The 18,408-nt window shown below is 30.3% G+C and overlaps 1 protein-coding gene across 9 annotated transcripts in view; it reads left to right on the top strand.

Moving 5' to 3' along the window:
• Window positions 1–18,408, top strand: part of scalloped (TEA domain transcription factor 1 homolog scalloped) — a 339,978-nt gene that overhangs the window by 67,215 nt on the left and 254,355 nt on the right. For 4 of the 9 annotated variants that reach the window (XM_069117576.1, XM_069117587.1, XM_069117583.1 and 1 more), the window contains one exon: window positions 10,309–10,422. The exons of 4 other annotated variants lie outside the window; for them this stretch is intronic. In XM_069117576.1, coding sequence (XP_068973677.1) covers window positions 10,380–10,422 — 43 coding nt within the window. In that variant the 5' untranslated portion in view covers window positions 10,309–10,379. Of the gene's footprint in view, window positions 1–395; window positions 464–10,308; window positions 10,423–18,408 lie in introns of all 9 variants that reach the window. One more of the 9 variants, XM_069117582.1, reaches the window with a different exon arrangement.

Below are 18,408 nucleotides of genomic sequence, written 5' to 3'. Positions count from 1 at the left end.
AGTGTACAATGATAGAAACGTATTATAGTTTGAATCCTATCTATATATATCTCGTACATTATGTAGAAGCCTATTTACTCTTATAGTAGGATTTAAATAATTTTATATATCCATACTAGAAGTAGTTACTTTACTGTTTTAATCATTTTCCTGCTCAAAAATTGCAGAGATTATTATTAGCTAGAGTGAGTGAATTAAACTCGCCGCAGCCTAGTGAAACAGATAGTAACTGTAACTATTATTTATGGGTAATTAGAGAGAGAAAGTGTTGTTTTATATTACCTACAGATATATATAAAAAAGGAAAAGGAATATTTACATATACATTAAAAGAAAGCGCTAAATACAGATATCATTTATCTTAAATTTATTAAATAATGAATTATTTATTTCAGATAAATGATACTCTTTCAAGACGAATATCTTGGAACTGGTAATTATTACGGGTATTACGTTAAATGAGGTAATTATACGCTAAGCCTCTTCTAATAGAGTATCTTTATTATTGCTAGAAAAATCTTTAGATTTCCTGTCGTCTTAGTATTATAGAGATGTAAAGACAGAGTACGCGAGTCATATGCTACCACGTAAGACGGTGTAAGTGGATGTGATATAGGAATAGAAAGAGAACGCTGCATAGAGACGTTTTCTGTCCTTGCCTAATCAGGCATGCACACTGACACCGCTCGTTGATGGGAGTTACACCTACATATCTACTAGACGAATGTGCATGCGTTATTAGACAAAAACACAAGAAGCCTCTATGCAGAGTTCTCTTTCTGTTCCTCTATCGCTTTCTCAGCTCGCTCACGCTCTCTACCTTTATATGTATCTCTACGTTTAATATAGAATAAAAGAAATATGGCGGAAGGAAATATTTTACGGTGCGTAGATTCATAGATTTTGCGATATAGGAGATATAGAGAAAATTAAGATTTAGCCAAAAAGAGGAAAAGATTTCGCAAAATTTATAAAAAAACTGCAATACCTTGGAGGCATTTTCATTCTTTGTAGTATTTATTATATATGAGAAAACCATATCTAGAAGTTGTTTAAGATACAAATAGAATATAGTTCAACGTAACATAATATATTACAAAATTCGTAAGACTTGGTAATAAAAAAAGTGCACATTCTACAATTATGTTATAATGAAAGATGATTATTTCCCTACTCAAATCTAAAATTTTATTACCAAGTAGCCTATTATGTAGAATACTAATTTCCTTTTCTTCAATTTCCTACATGTTGTATTTCTTTCAATTCACTATTTAAAGCAACAAATCCTTTATGTAAAGCAATACTCGTACTAATTTGAACGTACGGAATCTGATCTTGAAATCTCTAATGATTATAAGCGTCTAAGTAGTTCAAATACAGTCAGTTACAAAAGTCTATGTACATCTATCAAATTTTGTATATCTGACTTATCAAAGAAACTAAAGACATTGTTAAACAATTATTTATACACAGTACATATCGATAAAATTATGATCGACGTATTTCTAAAAGGAATTTAGAAAATCCAAACTTTGACTTACAAAAATCTCAGGATAAAATTACACGACAAATGTTATCAGTGCTTATGTACGGAAGATCTATAACATATTAATATAATATTAAGTCTAATTTTATCATTACACGTAGATATAATAGATGTATATAATTTTTGTTACATTGCATTTTATATTTTTCTATTTCTTTTATTTTTTTACAAAGCTGAGAGTGAATAAATTGTATTACATTTTAACAATATGTGTTTTGATATATCATCAAAATTCATAGATCTAACGTTTTCGCTAAGACATTTTATATCGTATGTAGACTTTTGTAATTGACTGTGGGTAGAAATGAATAGGAGATCAATGGATCCAATTTTACAAACACATTCCAAAACACAATCAAAAGACCCATAATCCTGAAAATTGACGCGTGTTTCAATAATAATTTTAAGAGAATGGTAGAGAAACAAGCATCAGAGGGTGACATTTTTATTTTTTACGCGTTACGTCCGTTGGTAGTGACTTAATAAGCGCGCGCACCTGCAGGAGGCGAACCATGAATGAAGTTTCCACAATGGTGGGGACTTTGGCAAGTGGTTCGAGCCCGGATGCGTGGTGATTCGAGCGCATTTTGCTTTCTACGCAAAGTCGGTCGTCTCGGCCCGACTTCTTGGCGCGCATACAATTTCGATTATCTCGTTTCCGGTCGGTCCTTTCCACCTCTCTAATCTATCTCCTGATGGTTAACGAAGCAGTCCAGATAAGTAAAAGGAATTTGGTTCCAGAGGAGTTCAGAAGATAGACAATTTTGAATTTAGTCTGTTAATTCCGTTATACAAAATTGTACTTCTAATTTCTTGTTGTAATGTAAGATTTAAATATATATTTCTTATGTTTTGTAGGGCTAGAAGAGACTGAACTGTTACAAGAAACTGAAATTTCTGTTCTGCTTACAGTTCCTATATCGATTCTCGTATCGTTCTTATAAATAATTTGTTGTTTTATATCGACTAAAAAGCGGTCATAGAATCAATGTTGTTATCTGTTTTATAGTAACTGAAATCTTACGCTTCGCTATAAATAGTTACTTACTTGTAATACTAAATAATTACTTATTTGTATCATACTGATGTTTAAGAATAATGAATTATAATTACATACCTAATCTAAATGTTTAATTTTTGAATCTAGCATATATAATTATGAAATTTGTGAAAATTGACAAATGAATAATTATTAAAGAATACATGTTTGTCTTAAATTACTAAATTTCTTAACAATCTATTAAAATAGTTCAACGATTCTTTTTCCAGCAATATATATCATGTATATGATTGTAGCATAGGTATTGCTCGAAGTTTGAATGTATTTATATTGGGCTATTTTGATCGTTTCCAATACGTAATATATTTAGGAAGAAAAGATATTTAGCAGGAAATGGGCTACAGATATAGAATTGTTTATTTAAAATAGCTTAAAGGACAGAACGTTTCAAGGCAGTTATCAATTCGAAGAAGCTTAGCTGTCACGTAAGCTATTGGCAATTTTACAAATTTTAATAGCAACGCCTACATTCTAAATACATATTAGTCTTAAGCCGACTTCGCTCGGTTAGTAAATCATCAGTACACATTTGCAAAATACTAAATAATTTTGTCTTTTTGCTTAGTAAGCAAGAATATTTTTTATCATAAAGATTTTTGAATTCCAAAAATTCGTAGCTTCGTTTCTACCAATACCTGTTTTATATTTTTTCATACTAATAGATATATAAAAATTTTTGTAGAAGATTATAAAAAATTATATTAACTATTAATATTAGCTCTTTCTTCTTAGTGAACAGAGATATTTTATATTATACACATATCCAAGTCTATACTGATGCATATTTTACATATCTTTTATATACTAAGAATATATGAAAATTTGTATGTGTGTAGAAAATTATAGAAATTTATATTAGCTATTAATTTCATCTGTTTTGTTATTGAGCGTGTACGCACGTAAACACATACATTTTTTATTATAACAGTTTCTGCATTTTTTGAATTTGTAATATCCTACCCGTAGAAAATGCTTAAAAATACTTGTATAAATTCTTTTGTAGACAATATTTCTTCAAAATCCTTTAATTCGTTTTTCGTTTCATCAAAAGCATACCTCAAAGTTTTTTGGAGCGTCCGATAAAGAAAAAGAAACGATTTATTTTCAATTTTAGCTCCGCTACCTTTGTTCAGAATCATAAGATCGTTTAAGCTTCTGAAATAGTAATATTTCCTAATGATTACAAATGTAATAACATCCATTAATGATTTACAACTTTTATACATTTGTCAAAGTTTAAATGCGTTCCATATTTGATGTGTACTTAATAGATAGTTTGCTGGTTAATATCGTTGCGAAATTGATACAAATAAATAATACATCTGCAATTAAAGACAATCGAAACTTCCAAATTTAAGATACATCTGTATCTTTTAAATGCAACACAAATAATTTGCTACTATTGTAAGATTAAAACACTTATATACCTGCACCTTATCACGAATATGTGCAATTTGTAATTATAGTTATAAAATTATGATACTAATTGTATAATAATTATATAAAATTATGATATTAATTATAATAAAGTTATAATAATAAATAAACATTGTAAAACAATATGAAACAACTAACCAAAAGTTTGGAATTATTAGATGTTTTACAACATCTAAGAATTGAAAAAGGAATCAGCTTAGGTCTTTGTTATCACCGAAAACTTTTTGTCGCAAGATCTATCGAGTTTAAGAGAAATTATTATATTAGGTTGTCCCAGACGTTTCTTTCGTTTTACAAGGAAATAATAGATGCACAATATTTTTTGTTTTATATTATTGTATTGAATTATGTATGATCCATTTTGTTCTATTGGAATAAAATAATATAAAACAAAAAATGTTTTGCATGTATTATTTCCTTATAAAATGAAAGAAACTTTTGGAGTAACCTAATATCATTAATGTCTTTGGCATTACTTTCAGACTAATAATAAAATTAGCGGTAACACTAGGTAGTGCAATATTGGTACAGTTGGGAAAGTAATTCCAATCTTTTGGCATGTTATATATAAATATATATTGAAAGTCTTTGTTTTGAAAGAGCTTATTTTCGTGAAGGGGTTTTGGAAAATATTATAATTCGAACTAGATTTTATATGATCTTTCCAAGAGGCATTTTAATAGAGGAAATAATTCATATCTCAAGAGAACAATCCATTTAATCTCAAGTAATTGTGGGTAGATGAATTATACGTTGTAACAATTGCTAGCTTTCTTCCGTTAGATAATGTTTGTAAAGTTTAATTCTATATTTTCTTCAATTATTTTATCAGAACATAAAATCATTTCTAATTCTATTATTGAATTTCAACTTGGAATATTTGAAGAATGCAGAATATTTATTTCTTCTTTATCAAATGTTGGAGAATTTTATATAAGAAATATTAGAGAAAAAAAATTAAAGCAGAAATTGTTAGGTAAAGATTATTGTATGAAAATGTGCAAAAAATTGTGAATATTAAAGCAATATTTAATACTACGAATTTGAAACATTTTACATTTCATTGAACTTAATAATTTTCAGAAATATCAGCTTAGGATTTTGTTATTTAATGTAACCGACTTTGTTGATCTAAATATATATAACCGATTTCATTAAATTAAAGAATATTATTAATGATAGATGTACGATTGGAAAAATGATTCCAAATATTTGCCAGGATGTATGCGTTCAGTGTATGCATGTATATTGGAACTTAGTACAATGAAAATATTTTTCTCTTGTGAGAATAATTTGAAATTTGAATTTTTATATATCTCATCATTATATTATTATGCTATTATCTTTCACATGGTTACATTTTTTTAGTTTCTTAACTATTAATTGATAACGATTTTATTCTAAGACATATGTGGTGCATCATCAATTTCATCAAAACCAAGTAGTGCACGATCGTCGACAGAGTGAATATTTTATATTCATTTTCTGTTCTCAACTGTAGTAGATATTTAATGAATTATATGTTATTCCATAGTGCATTACCTCATATATATAGCAATTGTATAATCTTTTAATGCCAATAGTATGAATTATATTAAATGAGGAGAAAAAGAATGATAAATCAAATTTTCTGTTTACTGTCAAAAGGCCGGGTCATATACATAAATCCAAATAATGAACATTTTCTCCATTTTCTCTTCTTTTTGTTTTCTCCTTTATTACTTTATTTGCAACAAACATACAAAATGAAATTTTCCCAGCGCGTTCCCGCCAGCCAGTTACAAGTAGATGGGAGGATGGTTCACGCGGTCGCTCGATTTTCCCAAGCGAGTTTACTCGCGGACGGGAATTATTGCTCACGCGAGTAATGCCAGCGTTGCGCTGGCTCGCTGACGTTTAAGCAGAGTTAAATATTTAAATCGCGGCGGATAGACCCACGCTCGCCGCCTACCACCGCGAACAGTTCACCAACCAACTTCAACCAAACCCAGCCAGGGGAAAATATCTTTCCCAGCCGGCGTTGATTTCGCGATCGGTTTACGCGTGCACCGGCGTCGATCTTGAATAATCGTGCCCGGCCATTATTAGATTCATCGATTACACATCGATCGATATAGTCTGACTGTATTTTTACGACCGTTCAACGTGGTTGCGCAACGAGTTGCAAATTTGCATCGCGGTGCGTCTGTTGATATGCAGACGTGGACACAGCGCGTACCAAATTTAGTCGCCGATTGCCGATGGAAAATTTTCACGATTGATTCGTTGATAGTCTATATCTAGATGTTTTATATTTTCATATTGTATTCTTATCTTTTACATCATATTATGACAAATGTTGTAATTCTCCAAATTTTTAATTAAATTAACTATCGAGGGCCATATTGTAAATTTAATAAAAAATGTTGAAATTTCTATTTTAGAACAAGATCGTCACTCTCCGGAGTTGCGAGCCCGGTTCTTCTCTCAAAGTAATGTATAAGCAGCGCCGGGAGATTATTGTGGCAGGATAGAGAAAATTAAAACAGAAAAGATAGATCGTTTGGCATGTAGTCGCTCACGAAAGTATTTCTACGCTTATCATAGAGAACTTCTGTAACCATAATAAAATTACATTTTTTTTATATTTACAGCTACAGAAAGAACTTGTATTTATGGTAACAAAAGTAATTAATGCATTTACTATTGCATTTATTATGTACTAATTAATTAGACCCGACTATAATAAATTTCGTATCATTTTTAGTAGGGAAATATTCGATAGTTGTAGAAAAATAATCTTTTGCACCGTCGTCATCCGCACTACGGAAAGGAGGGGAGAGGTAACTCTCAACGCACCACGAAGTTCGACGGCCCGCCGCGGTCGAGTAGTGAAACATGATCCAATGTTAGATATCGCTGAGACAATGTATCTAGATACTAATTCTAAGGCGAAACTTTTTTTATTTTTAACGTTTCTTAACACTTAGCCAATCGCGCGCGCCACAGCGAGCTATACGCTTCTCACCGCACTGGACAAGCCAACTTACAGGGTGTCCACCGCACCCCCACAAGCCAACCTTACGCTGTCCACCGTGCATTATTCACTACTTGAGAAACAAAAGAAGTCTAAAAATTATTTAGGTGGTCAATTATATTTTGCAGTAATGATTTTGTTTAACGATTTCACATATCGTTTATACAAAACATCAAATCAAAAGTATATATTAAAAATATAAAAAAATATCGGTAAAATTAAAAATATTAAAGATGACTAAAGATAAATAAGACGACTTGAACGTGAAGTTAAAAATTCATAATGCATTTTAATATTTTTTTACAGTGTGGTATCGTTCGATTATAACTTTATTTAGTCATAACTGATAGTGTAACTTTTTAATTAATTTTAACACCAGCAAATTGGTGCATTTTATCATATACTGTACTTTATAAAAGCAGAAAAAGTGTCGCAATTAATTGGGAGCAACTCTCAGTAAACAATAACTGATAGTAACAACAAAAAAGAAGAAAACGCCTTGCTAAAGTCAAAAAGGGAGATCTCCCCTTTCAGTCACGCAGCGATGTCCTTCACAGAGGGGAAGGGAGATCTCCCCGTACGGTTGGCTAAGTGTTAAATTGAACTTTTACTAAGGTATTTGTGAAATCTTTCTGATTAAAACAAGAACAAACACGATATAATTTACTTATAATATATTTACTTATTGATATGTATTTAATGATCATTTATTAAGTAAGCAAGTATGCGCCAGGTTATATCGTGTTTGATGTCATTTTAATCAGAAAAATGTAAGAAACATGTTGGTAAAAGTTTTGTTCAACACAATTCAAAAATGAGAAAGTTTGATTTTTGAATTAAAGATTTCAGCTTATCGCGAGCCTTTAAATATTTACCGAACGCCTCGACTGTCAATCCCTCTTCTTCTTTCACTGATATTGTCCTTTTCTATGTTCGGCACGACTAAGATCTCAGCTTTCAGAAATAAAATTATGTCCACCTTCACATAATTGCAAAACTTGGACGCCGATTTCTTATCTGCGATTATCGCAGATTATCGGATTATTCCGTACTTTCATATGATTACAAAAATTTGATAGCATTGGAATGAAATATTGCAATTTGACGCATCTAATATCTATCTAATATAATAAATCTATTCTATTTCCTTTCTATTACTTAAGATTTGTTGAAACTGAATATGTATTATCAAGCGGAATAAAATAATTATTTTCGATGTATCTCTTTCGAAAATTGGAAAATTAACGTTCCATTAAGTTTGAGTAAACTCATTATCGCATTAATTACACTTTCGTCTAATTGACTGTTATTATCCTTCGTACGCTTTTCCCATTATTATTATATAATACGATCAGTATTTATGGATTGATGGTAAACTCTGATACGTTTCACTATTTCAATACTTGCGCACTATTATCGCTTATAGATAAAACTGTGTTGTAAGAATATCATGTAATTGGTATATTCATTCACGAATTTGCTAATAACTAGGATAGTTAATACCCTGTTTTCGTTATCTCTCGATTCTTTCCCCTTTTTAATATAAACAATTAAAAAAGTGTATTTTTCAGTTATTCGTTTAGGAGTGTCATTAAAACTGTGAGAAATGAAAAAATTAAGAAAATCTGTAGAACCAGTTTTTTTTTATGTATAATAGGGCAAAATTTTTGTATTTATTAATTTATTTCTTATTGATGTGATTTAAATCTTCATAGAGAAAATATCATACAGTACATTATACATTATACATCGTTGAACAATTTACAATTATACGTTACGAATTATTACGTTATAAGTTTTCCAAAATTCTTCGGAGTTTGAATGACTATCAATTACATTACACAAAAAGAAACTTGTTATTAATTACGTAAAAAAGATATTATATAGTATTAATTTATATGTAATTCTAATAAATTTTAACAGTATGGACTAGCACAAAAATCTAAAATTATCAAATAAATAGGTACATAATTCACTTGTTTTACTTGAGCTCCTAGTACTATTGTCATGTCAAAGATGACTACAATACTTATCTCTATTAAATTTATTGAAATGTCATTAATATTATTAATCATGCTTACCGTTAGACTGACGGATATTTATGGAAATTTGTATTTTTATAAGTATAATAAATAAAGTGGAGCCTGGTACTAAGTAAAGTAGACGGTACTCTACTTTAGGTACTTTATATATTTTTACATATCATATTCTGTGCATTTTAAAATCCACATAAATGCATCGAAAGCAGCAGTTTTTTCATCACATAAATTATAGAATAAATGTAGAATGAAGTATCTAAAAATTAAATAATCTAATCTGAATCTAATTTTATGACCTAACGACATTAATTGAGGATTAAATTATAATATATGTGTTCACAAACGTTATTACATATAATTTCATGCCAAATGTATTGCATTTTCGCCTGTCTTATCCACGAGGCAGGGTTAATGAAACAAAGCATCAACTCGAAGGGAGGTAACATACACCTTTTTGTTATTTCTCATAATCGCCTACGCCTGGCTGCTTACCAACATTGAGACCCTGGTTTTCTAAGAATCGAAAATGATCACGCTTTCCTTCTCTCTGGCTTTTTCTCTCCTTCCTTTCAAAAGCATCGTGCATCGTTGGAGCAAAACGGAAAGACCAATTTTATTAGCGATTCCTTTCGCGTTCAAATTATTTTCCGGATTCTCCGTCATTGAACTAATTAAATTTACGATTTAAAGAGGAAATGTACAAAGATGTTCTATGAATGACATAATGAATCATAGAAATGGTTAATTATACGTGTCAGAGTACCTAAGAATTAATTTTACATAGTTGCTAATTAAAATTTGACTAATTTCATTTTAACAAACTAAATATTATACACATGTACGCTATAATAGCGCCATATGAAAGTTAATTATTAGTGTATAATTATTATTCAATTTTATAAAGTTTCCTTTTAACATTTAACATTTTTGTACGACTTGAAAATAAGATATTCCAAATTATTGAAATTTTGTCAACACTGTAAGAGATACCTATATAAGAAAAGCCATGTTTTATTAATAGAAACATTATTGTACCATTATAACTGAAATGTAGTGGAATCATAACTTAATATTAATGGATAAAAGTTACCAGATAAATTTCAAAGAAAGATTACTCTAAAGTTTGCTAATGAAGATTAGCTTTTATTTCTTTTATATGATTTCTAAATATTAAACGATAACTAATGAATTCTTTCCTTTCTTGTTTCAGGTAAGTCTATTTTGAAGTCTATGAAGCAGACTTTTTGACCATCCCGAACACACTTTTAAGAGGCGTTCTGTATGCGTTCGACACACGGAATGCCAGATTATGTACGCGTAATGAGTGAGTTCGTTTCTTTTTGTACTCTCTGGTTACATCGAATCTTCCCAAATGAAATTACGTATTCGCATTTTTTTTTTGATTGCATATCAAATTCCAATCCAACAGATATGATTATGGTTTCATCGTTTAAAAATCTATTAATTTTTACATTTATTGAAGTTTAATTTGAATGTTTAGTAATTTTAAAATTTATTTATTTTGAAATCGATATTTATGGGAAAAGTGCGTGATATCTTTGTTCTGTGTTACACAATCGGAATATTAATTTTTAAATTGAAGGTTTTTGAAATTGGAATAAGTATAATATTATGTGACATAGAATTCGATAAAACCATCTACTAATAGCTTAAACAAAATAGATTAAAGTAGAAAAAAAAAAAGAAAAGAGAAAGATTAGTTGAAATAAACTAATACGTATGTTTATAAAATTTCCAATACAATTCTTTAGGGAATTCTAAAGCTTAATGTATATCGAGTTATTTCATTAGCTCATATCATAAACATAACGCTTGTGCATTCTTTTAACCCCTTCATGTGCAAATTGTTCCTTCATATCTCGAAATGATAGGTATGTGTACACCTCGCAATAAACAATCGTATCTGAACCAACACCCACCATATTCCTAGCCCTTGCAATCACATGCCTGTCACTGGCGCGCTACGTATTATAACCTATAGTGTCGTTTATTTGCCTAAATAAACGATCGGTTTCTGGAAAGTAAATTTGTTAGCTCCGAATTCAAAAAACATCAACTTTTGTACAAATTCTCCTTAAGTCGTTTTGATTTGTTAAATCTCTCTTAACACCATAAACTCCACTATTGGAAGATCTTAACTCTTTTTCTTGAGATTCGGGTTACCGGGGCTCGACTATACTTTTACTCGACCATGTCATTATCGGATGAATTGTGACGGTGCGTAAAAATCCAGTAAAATGTTACTATGCATCTTGGAGGGGTAGAGCGTGTTTCATAGTCGCCCACGCAATCCGTCGACATGATTTATGACGATTCGAGAAGATTGTGCAAGACGCGTTGCACGGAAATCCTGGAAGATCGAAGAGATAATTTTTAAGCTCAAAGATGATGCATGATATCCTGAATGAGAAATTGAATAGTGTCGTGGAAGAGATCCGCGCGAGGTAAACTATCCTTCCTTGGTAGAAGTTGTGCGCTGTCGTCATCTTCATGAGAACACTGATGAGAATTGATCGATGTTTAAGTTCAGGAAAGCTTTCTTGGAAAATGTATCGAAATTTGGGAAAATGTATCCTACTTATTTGTTGATAATGAGTATTTATGATGTGTTAAATGTTATCTGAGTTAGAAAGAGGTATGGTATTTGGGAAAATTGTGTAGTGATTTATGGAGCTATATTGCTTAAAATAGATAGTAAAGATTCGATTACAGTAAACATAATAGAAATGACAGTATTTTCAAATAGATGATATTTTATTTTAAGACCTCATCTCATTCATATTTACATGACATTTATACGTTAAAAATTTTGTAATTAAATTCATTTCTCAAATCTATTCCTTTATACGAAATGTTTTTGAATTGCAATGTTCGAATATCTTGAAATAAAATACCCAAAGAAACATAATTAATATACATTATTCAATGTATAATTATCTTTTTATAAATGTGGAATTTAAAACTTCAGTTTCTTTCGGAATTTTTTTATTCCAACTAAAGAAATATTCAATGAGCTCATTAACTTTTGCAATTGATATTAATTAACATTGCTGTTTCACATTAAAAATTAAAAGATATTCATTTGTTCTACCAAATACTTTTTAATAAATGCATTAATAACGATAACGATAACAACACACATGAATTGAAAACATTTTATTAAAAAATGATGGACATGTCTTTTGACTCTAAATAATTTCATTTCAATCAATATTTATTTTAAATTTAAATGTTGAACTCATAGAAACGATACTCATTTTAAACTTAAATTTTGAACATTTACCTTGAATTTAAGTTTTGATTTTATATCTTCGATTTAAACAAGCAGCTACATATATCAAAATCCAATTCGTTCGCATAAAAAGTTTTACATAAATTGCTGAAAAACTCCGCCATCTTGCACCTAATTTACAAATTCACAACGTTCACCTTAATTTACCGATTCTTCAATACGCAATTAATAATGAAAAGCAGAAAAACACATATCTCCTCGATCCAATTCGAACATTTTAGTTTCATCGTAATCGAAATATCTGGTGAAACGCGTGCAATGTGTTAATGTTCTTAAAGTTAATCGATCGATCTTGAAGATCGAAGCAATTAACGCCAGGATCGCCTCACAATGATGAACGTTCGTCATCTTAAGACCGGTTTCCATCCATGACTCACCATTGCGGATTCTATAAAATCCCACTATCAATGCGCCTCTCTCGGATTCCTCTTTGCTTTTACTCGATGCGTTTTTTCTTCTTTTTATTTTATTTCTTTCTTTTCCTATCTTGTTATTTTTATAAATCGTTCTATATACCCAGTTTCTCTTTTTTCTTGTTTTATGTTTCGAAAAATTTTATAAGAGGAATCGAACATTTTATGATTCTAGTGGATAGGACAGTTTCTAGGAAGAAGTAGAATGTTTCCGAAACGGTTCTTTGGATTTTTACTCGCGATGTTGTGACCGTGATTATTTCTCGAAAAATCAATAAAGTATGATTTATGTATTTATAATTAGTTGAGATTAAATGGACTGTTTTGATAGATTTGTACTCTAGAGACTAATAAAATAGAATTTTATATGAACGTTATATAATCATTGAGCTTTACTTTTACCGTCTTTAATAAGATTTTGCCATATTACGAAATTTATTAAACATTATTTTTATGGTACTGTAAACTATAACCGAGTCTTTGCTTCAGATAGAAAAAAGTTGTTCAAAGAGTTTAAACTTACTATATTATATTTAAATATGCACCTATAAATGCGATTTTCTTTGAGGATTGCTCTTAACATGTTGCCCATTATGAGAAACTTGCGCTACGTAAGTCGCGTGAAATATATAATGTTTCTCGGCAAAAAGTAGAAAGAAAAGAAAAATTGTCTGAGAGAAAGTACATTCATTTACATTTGAACAATCTTATCGCTACCCTATTCGAGGATAAAATAGTTGCGGACAGAAGGAACCAGATATTTACAATTCATGTTACGTCTGTCGTTGTGTTAAGGGTTAAAGTTGCGTTGTGTTATTCTATAACAGGTATCGAGAAAAAGATGTTAGACTGATTGTGGAGTCGACGATTTCGTTGGAAATGTTCGCGAAATCGGCTACGGGCATTGATAAATCTTTCGGCGGATAGAATTTCTCTGGGAATAGCGTCGGGAGTTTCTACGTTCTTTCGATGGCACCAGTAACCTTTTGAAATATAAATTAGCCGCGATAAGATGCCTTTGTCGGCTCACTTTGCGTGCCGCTGTTGCGATCACCGTTTTCCATCCTGCCACGGCTAGTACTGCGGTGCGTGCGCTGTTCAGTTTGCACATGTGTAGCATATACCGACCGCGAAATTCTCCTTCTCGGTGAATTCGTAATCAGAAGCCTGTAATCGCAATTACACATCGTCCAGAACCAACTGCTTTGTGATACGGTCGTATGGGGAAATAATTCTTTTTTGTTTCGATCGCCTTGTTGAACGTGGAAAAGGAAAGATTTGTTTATCATGGAGCTCCGCATCTTTTAGAGTATCGAAATAATCAAGGTTTTTCGAGGTGTCGCACACAGTGAAACTTCTTTCCTGGAATATAGTGACTCACAAAAGTATTTGACTACCTACAGCACGTTTTCTATTATATTAAGTTATCGCGCAAAATCAAAATAAAAGAGACTAGCAGCAAAGAGTTGAATGTTAGTCTAGATATTTATTGAATTTCGCGCTAAAAGCGAAAATATTTTGTGTAATGTTATCAAACCTAAACATAGTTGATATCAAGAGAGTTAAGTTCATAGTTGTAGAAAGTAAGAAGTATATTTATCACAAGATTCAATTGACGTCACAAAACTACTGTTTTTAATTTTCTAAGAAGATTAATGACGTGTTCGATGATGGATTAATTCTGCAGATATATTCGTCTTAAAAGTAACGTTATCTGAGAAAAAAATAGTTCGTCATCATGTTTAATACTGACGTAAAGAGTTCTTGATAACTAAACTATGTTATGTGTAATACTCTAAATTTATCGTCGATTAAAATAGTACGGTCATGCTATCGAAACATCGCACAACTTCAACATTTTCTTCTTTAATTTGTTCTTTTTTCGTATAAAATATGTATAAATATAATATATATATTATATCATATATTATATATATATCATATATAATATTTACATAAATAATATAATAGTATTATTAATTTTATTAATTATTAATATATGTTATATACTTTAATTTATTACCATATACTTAATTATATGATATATAATATGTAATTTATATAACATATATAATTATACTACCATACTACTATTACTATTAGTGTTCATGGCAATATCATTGGTGTAAATTGCAAATTAATTAGATCAATAAAGTCTGTTTATTTATTATTAGACTGCGGATTAGATTACGCTTATGCAATTTTATATTTTTATAAATATAGCTAAAGAAATGGAGTGTAAATAAAAAATTGTTTAATTTACTAAATATTATACTTAGCAGATGCTCTATTTTAGACATTTTTGCATATTTTATATGTACACTCTCTAGATTTTTGGAACCTTAAATCCTCCAAATATGCATAAACCGCAGTTTATTTATTATGTAATATATATCGCATAACATGCAATATTAATAATATAGTAATAGTACAGTATAATAATAATAAAAGTAGTATTAACATCAATGAGAAAATCAGTAATTAAGAAAAAGTAATTAATAAATATCTTTTAAATAACTATTTATGATTATTGTTGTACATAACCTAAAAATGTCAAGTTGTTACAATTGGCCAATTTGTAACTTGAACAATTTTATTAATAACGTTAATTCGCTTTGCGAGACTCCAGTTTTCAAAATTTTCTTGTTTGTGGTTCTTAAAAGTACACTAGCCTTCGTTTTACTATTTCGCTTCTATTTCGTTTCTTATTTCAAATTTTCAGTTCTATAATAAGCAAGGACAGTCGCATTTATCAAGCTGACAGAGTTGTAGGTGGCAGCCATTTTAGAAGTTAGGTTTTAGACAGAAAGATTTCGTTGACAATTTTAAATAGCTCCACTAGTTGTACTAATCGCCTAACAAATGGTAGATGTTTCTTCAAATCTTGATTCAATTTATCGTCTAATAAATGGCAAAACATTAAAACATATACCGAAATTTCGATTTAACAAATTTATTACTCTCTGGAATTAGGAGCTTTTGTATCTACAATTCTTGGATTATACTTTTGAGATTTTATAATTATTAGGTTAAGTTGTAAATTTAATTTAATTTCTTAAACACAAAGAAAGATAGTTTTCGTAATTGAATTAGTTGGACGTGCTAATAAGCTAGACATTTTCCTATATTTCCTCCGTTATTCGCAACTTACACAATTACATGTCACTATAGAACATTATAAAATTCCCCAAAGTACGATTATCAAATTTCCAACTAATCGTACACTTTTGCAGTCTAAAACCGACGAATATTCCCAAAACATAAAAGCATCGATCGTTGATAGGCTCAGGATCTCTCACATCAACTATACATATGTCTCGATGAAACAATAATTTCAGTATCGTTACTAGTATTAATTTACGTAACTAGGCGGAAAATAGCCGGGACAGTTGATTTGCTCGTGTTTCGTCGGCTCTGCAGGTTGCGGTCACTGCGGAGAGAGCGACGTTCGAGACTGAATTATTATAGCGGTACACAGCCGGAATATAGAATCTATGTGCATTATGTATATGATATACGTTTATATACGATGTACATACATGTGTGTGATCGTATACGTAACTGCGTTTTACGTGTAGATACAACATAGGGAGTCGGCCAATCGCCGCTGCTGGACGATAAACCTGGAATTGATCCACGTATTTGTAAACCTGCACCAAAGCACAGCGCGTCCTGTTTCGACGAACCTCGTAAAACCGCAGCTTCGTTTTACGACTCATTTCGGAATCTAATTTATCGGTCGGCAACACGTCGTTGCGCGAAACGCTCCCAGACAACTTCTATGCTTCGTTTCGTTTGACTTTCGCATTTTTATTTAATTTTTTATTTATTGTTTTAGACTTTTAACACATCGTTGACCGGAGACATACTCTTATATCAAACGTGTTTAGAGAAAGATATACTTAAAATTATCGTACGAAATTGTCATAACTTAAAATTGATGAAGTGTCCATTATAGAATTTGTGATTGTGTTTATTATTCGCTTTTGTCACGTTAGATTCTTTTTACCTCCTGTATGGTGCGTCGCGAATTTTTGAGTAAAACTCTTTCTCTGATACTTTGTTCGAGCGATAATGCTAGTGATTCGGAAAGTAATACTTCTTCAGAATATATACATGTAGATCTGATTCATTACGATATGAATATTAGACCAATGAAACGACAAAAAACCTTCGTGTTCGATTCTGATACTGAAAGTGAAAATTGTACTTACTGTGTTGGGGCACGTTCCCTTACTTGCAGAGAAACGGTTTGAAAACAACGTTTTACAGAAATTAGAAGATTTTACAATTAATAACCTGCAGAGTGTTAGCCAAGTAACAGAATCAATCTTTGATAACGACCTTTTTGATTTTCTTATTTTTCGGACAAAGATGTATCACCAACAGAATAAGAAATCATATAAAATATATGAAAGAACTGTAAAATAAAGTAATATAATCAGTATTAACGTATTAAGAGTTTCTAAGAGATTAATAAGTTTGATGGATCAAATGAATGGGTCCATATTGACTTAGGATGAAAGGCAGTCAGGCTCAAGTGTTAGTTTCTGCATAAGTTCCCTTATTAAATGTCTTAAATGTTTTCCATATATTTAATATTTTCGTAATAATAGCATAATAGTTACTTGATAATTTAATAAAGATTGCGAAAATATAGTTACATGGTTGTTATGTTTATTGAGAATTGAAAGATAAGACATTCGCAGAAAATTCAATTTTATCTCGTCGTACTTTAATTAAGGTTAAGATCGAAAAGAAATTGCTTATTTAATGCGCAAATTTTATTAAATTTGTATTTAAAAAGATCAACAAGATATTATACAGGGTTATACAATATCATTAAATAACGTAATCAAGTGTAAAATAATTCTATGCGTAAAAAAAAGGAAGATTTTTTAGACGTTCTCTAACGGAACTTAATTTTTTTTTCTTTTCTTTAACGGAAAAAATCTTTAGCAGAAAAATCTGAACGATAAATTACGCACATAAATAATAATTACTTCATTTTTTTCATTATTTCGTTTAATTTGAGATTAGGGCTGAAAAAAACCAATTTTAAACGTTTCTAAAGAATCCTATGTCATTTGCAATAATTTAGAAGTGCCAAAATACTTATGAACGATAGTGTGCTTCCATTAATAAACATCAAAATTTCGAACTGAAACCAACACAATCACAAGAAACGGATTTTTTCTTCTCATACCATTTCTGCCATTTGCGGGCATTTTTACAATTACGTGGGAAGAAGCAAACATCCTAAAACGCATTCATTGCGATTCGGAATCTTTTTTAACGGTGTTCCCTAACCTTTCTTAGATTACGTTTTATCTAAACGACTTAAAGATTTTGATGTCCCCCCAATTGAGTCAACCAAGTTCTAATAACTAAATTAAAAGTATAATAAAGCTACAACTAGTGTGGTAAAATTATTGTTTATTTGACTTTCTTTAATGAATATAAATTTAAAAAATATGAGATTATGTGCATGTTTTCAGCTGTCGAACGAACCTAGTACATTTATGGCAAAGCATTCAGTTTATTTAAATTAATAGTAGGCAATTTTTAGCTAATCAGATAAATA

The sequence above is a fragment of the Bombus flavifrons genome, chromosome 7 (assembly GCF_040668555.2).
Source record: "Bombus flavifrons isolate JBK064 chromosome 7, iyBomFlav1_principal, whole genome shotgun sequence".
In the NCBI taxonomy this organism is placed as follows: Eukaryota; Metazoa; Arthropoda; class Insecta; order Hymenoptera; family Apidae; genus Bombus; species Bombus flavifrons.
This window is presented reverse-complemented; position numbering and strand designations above follow the sequence as displayed.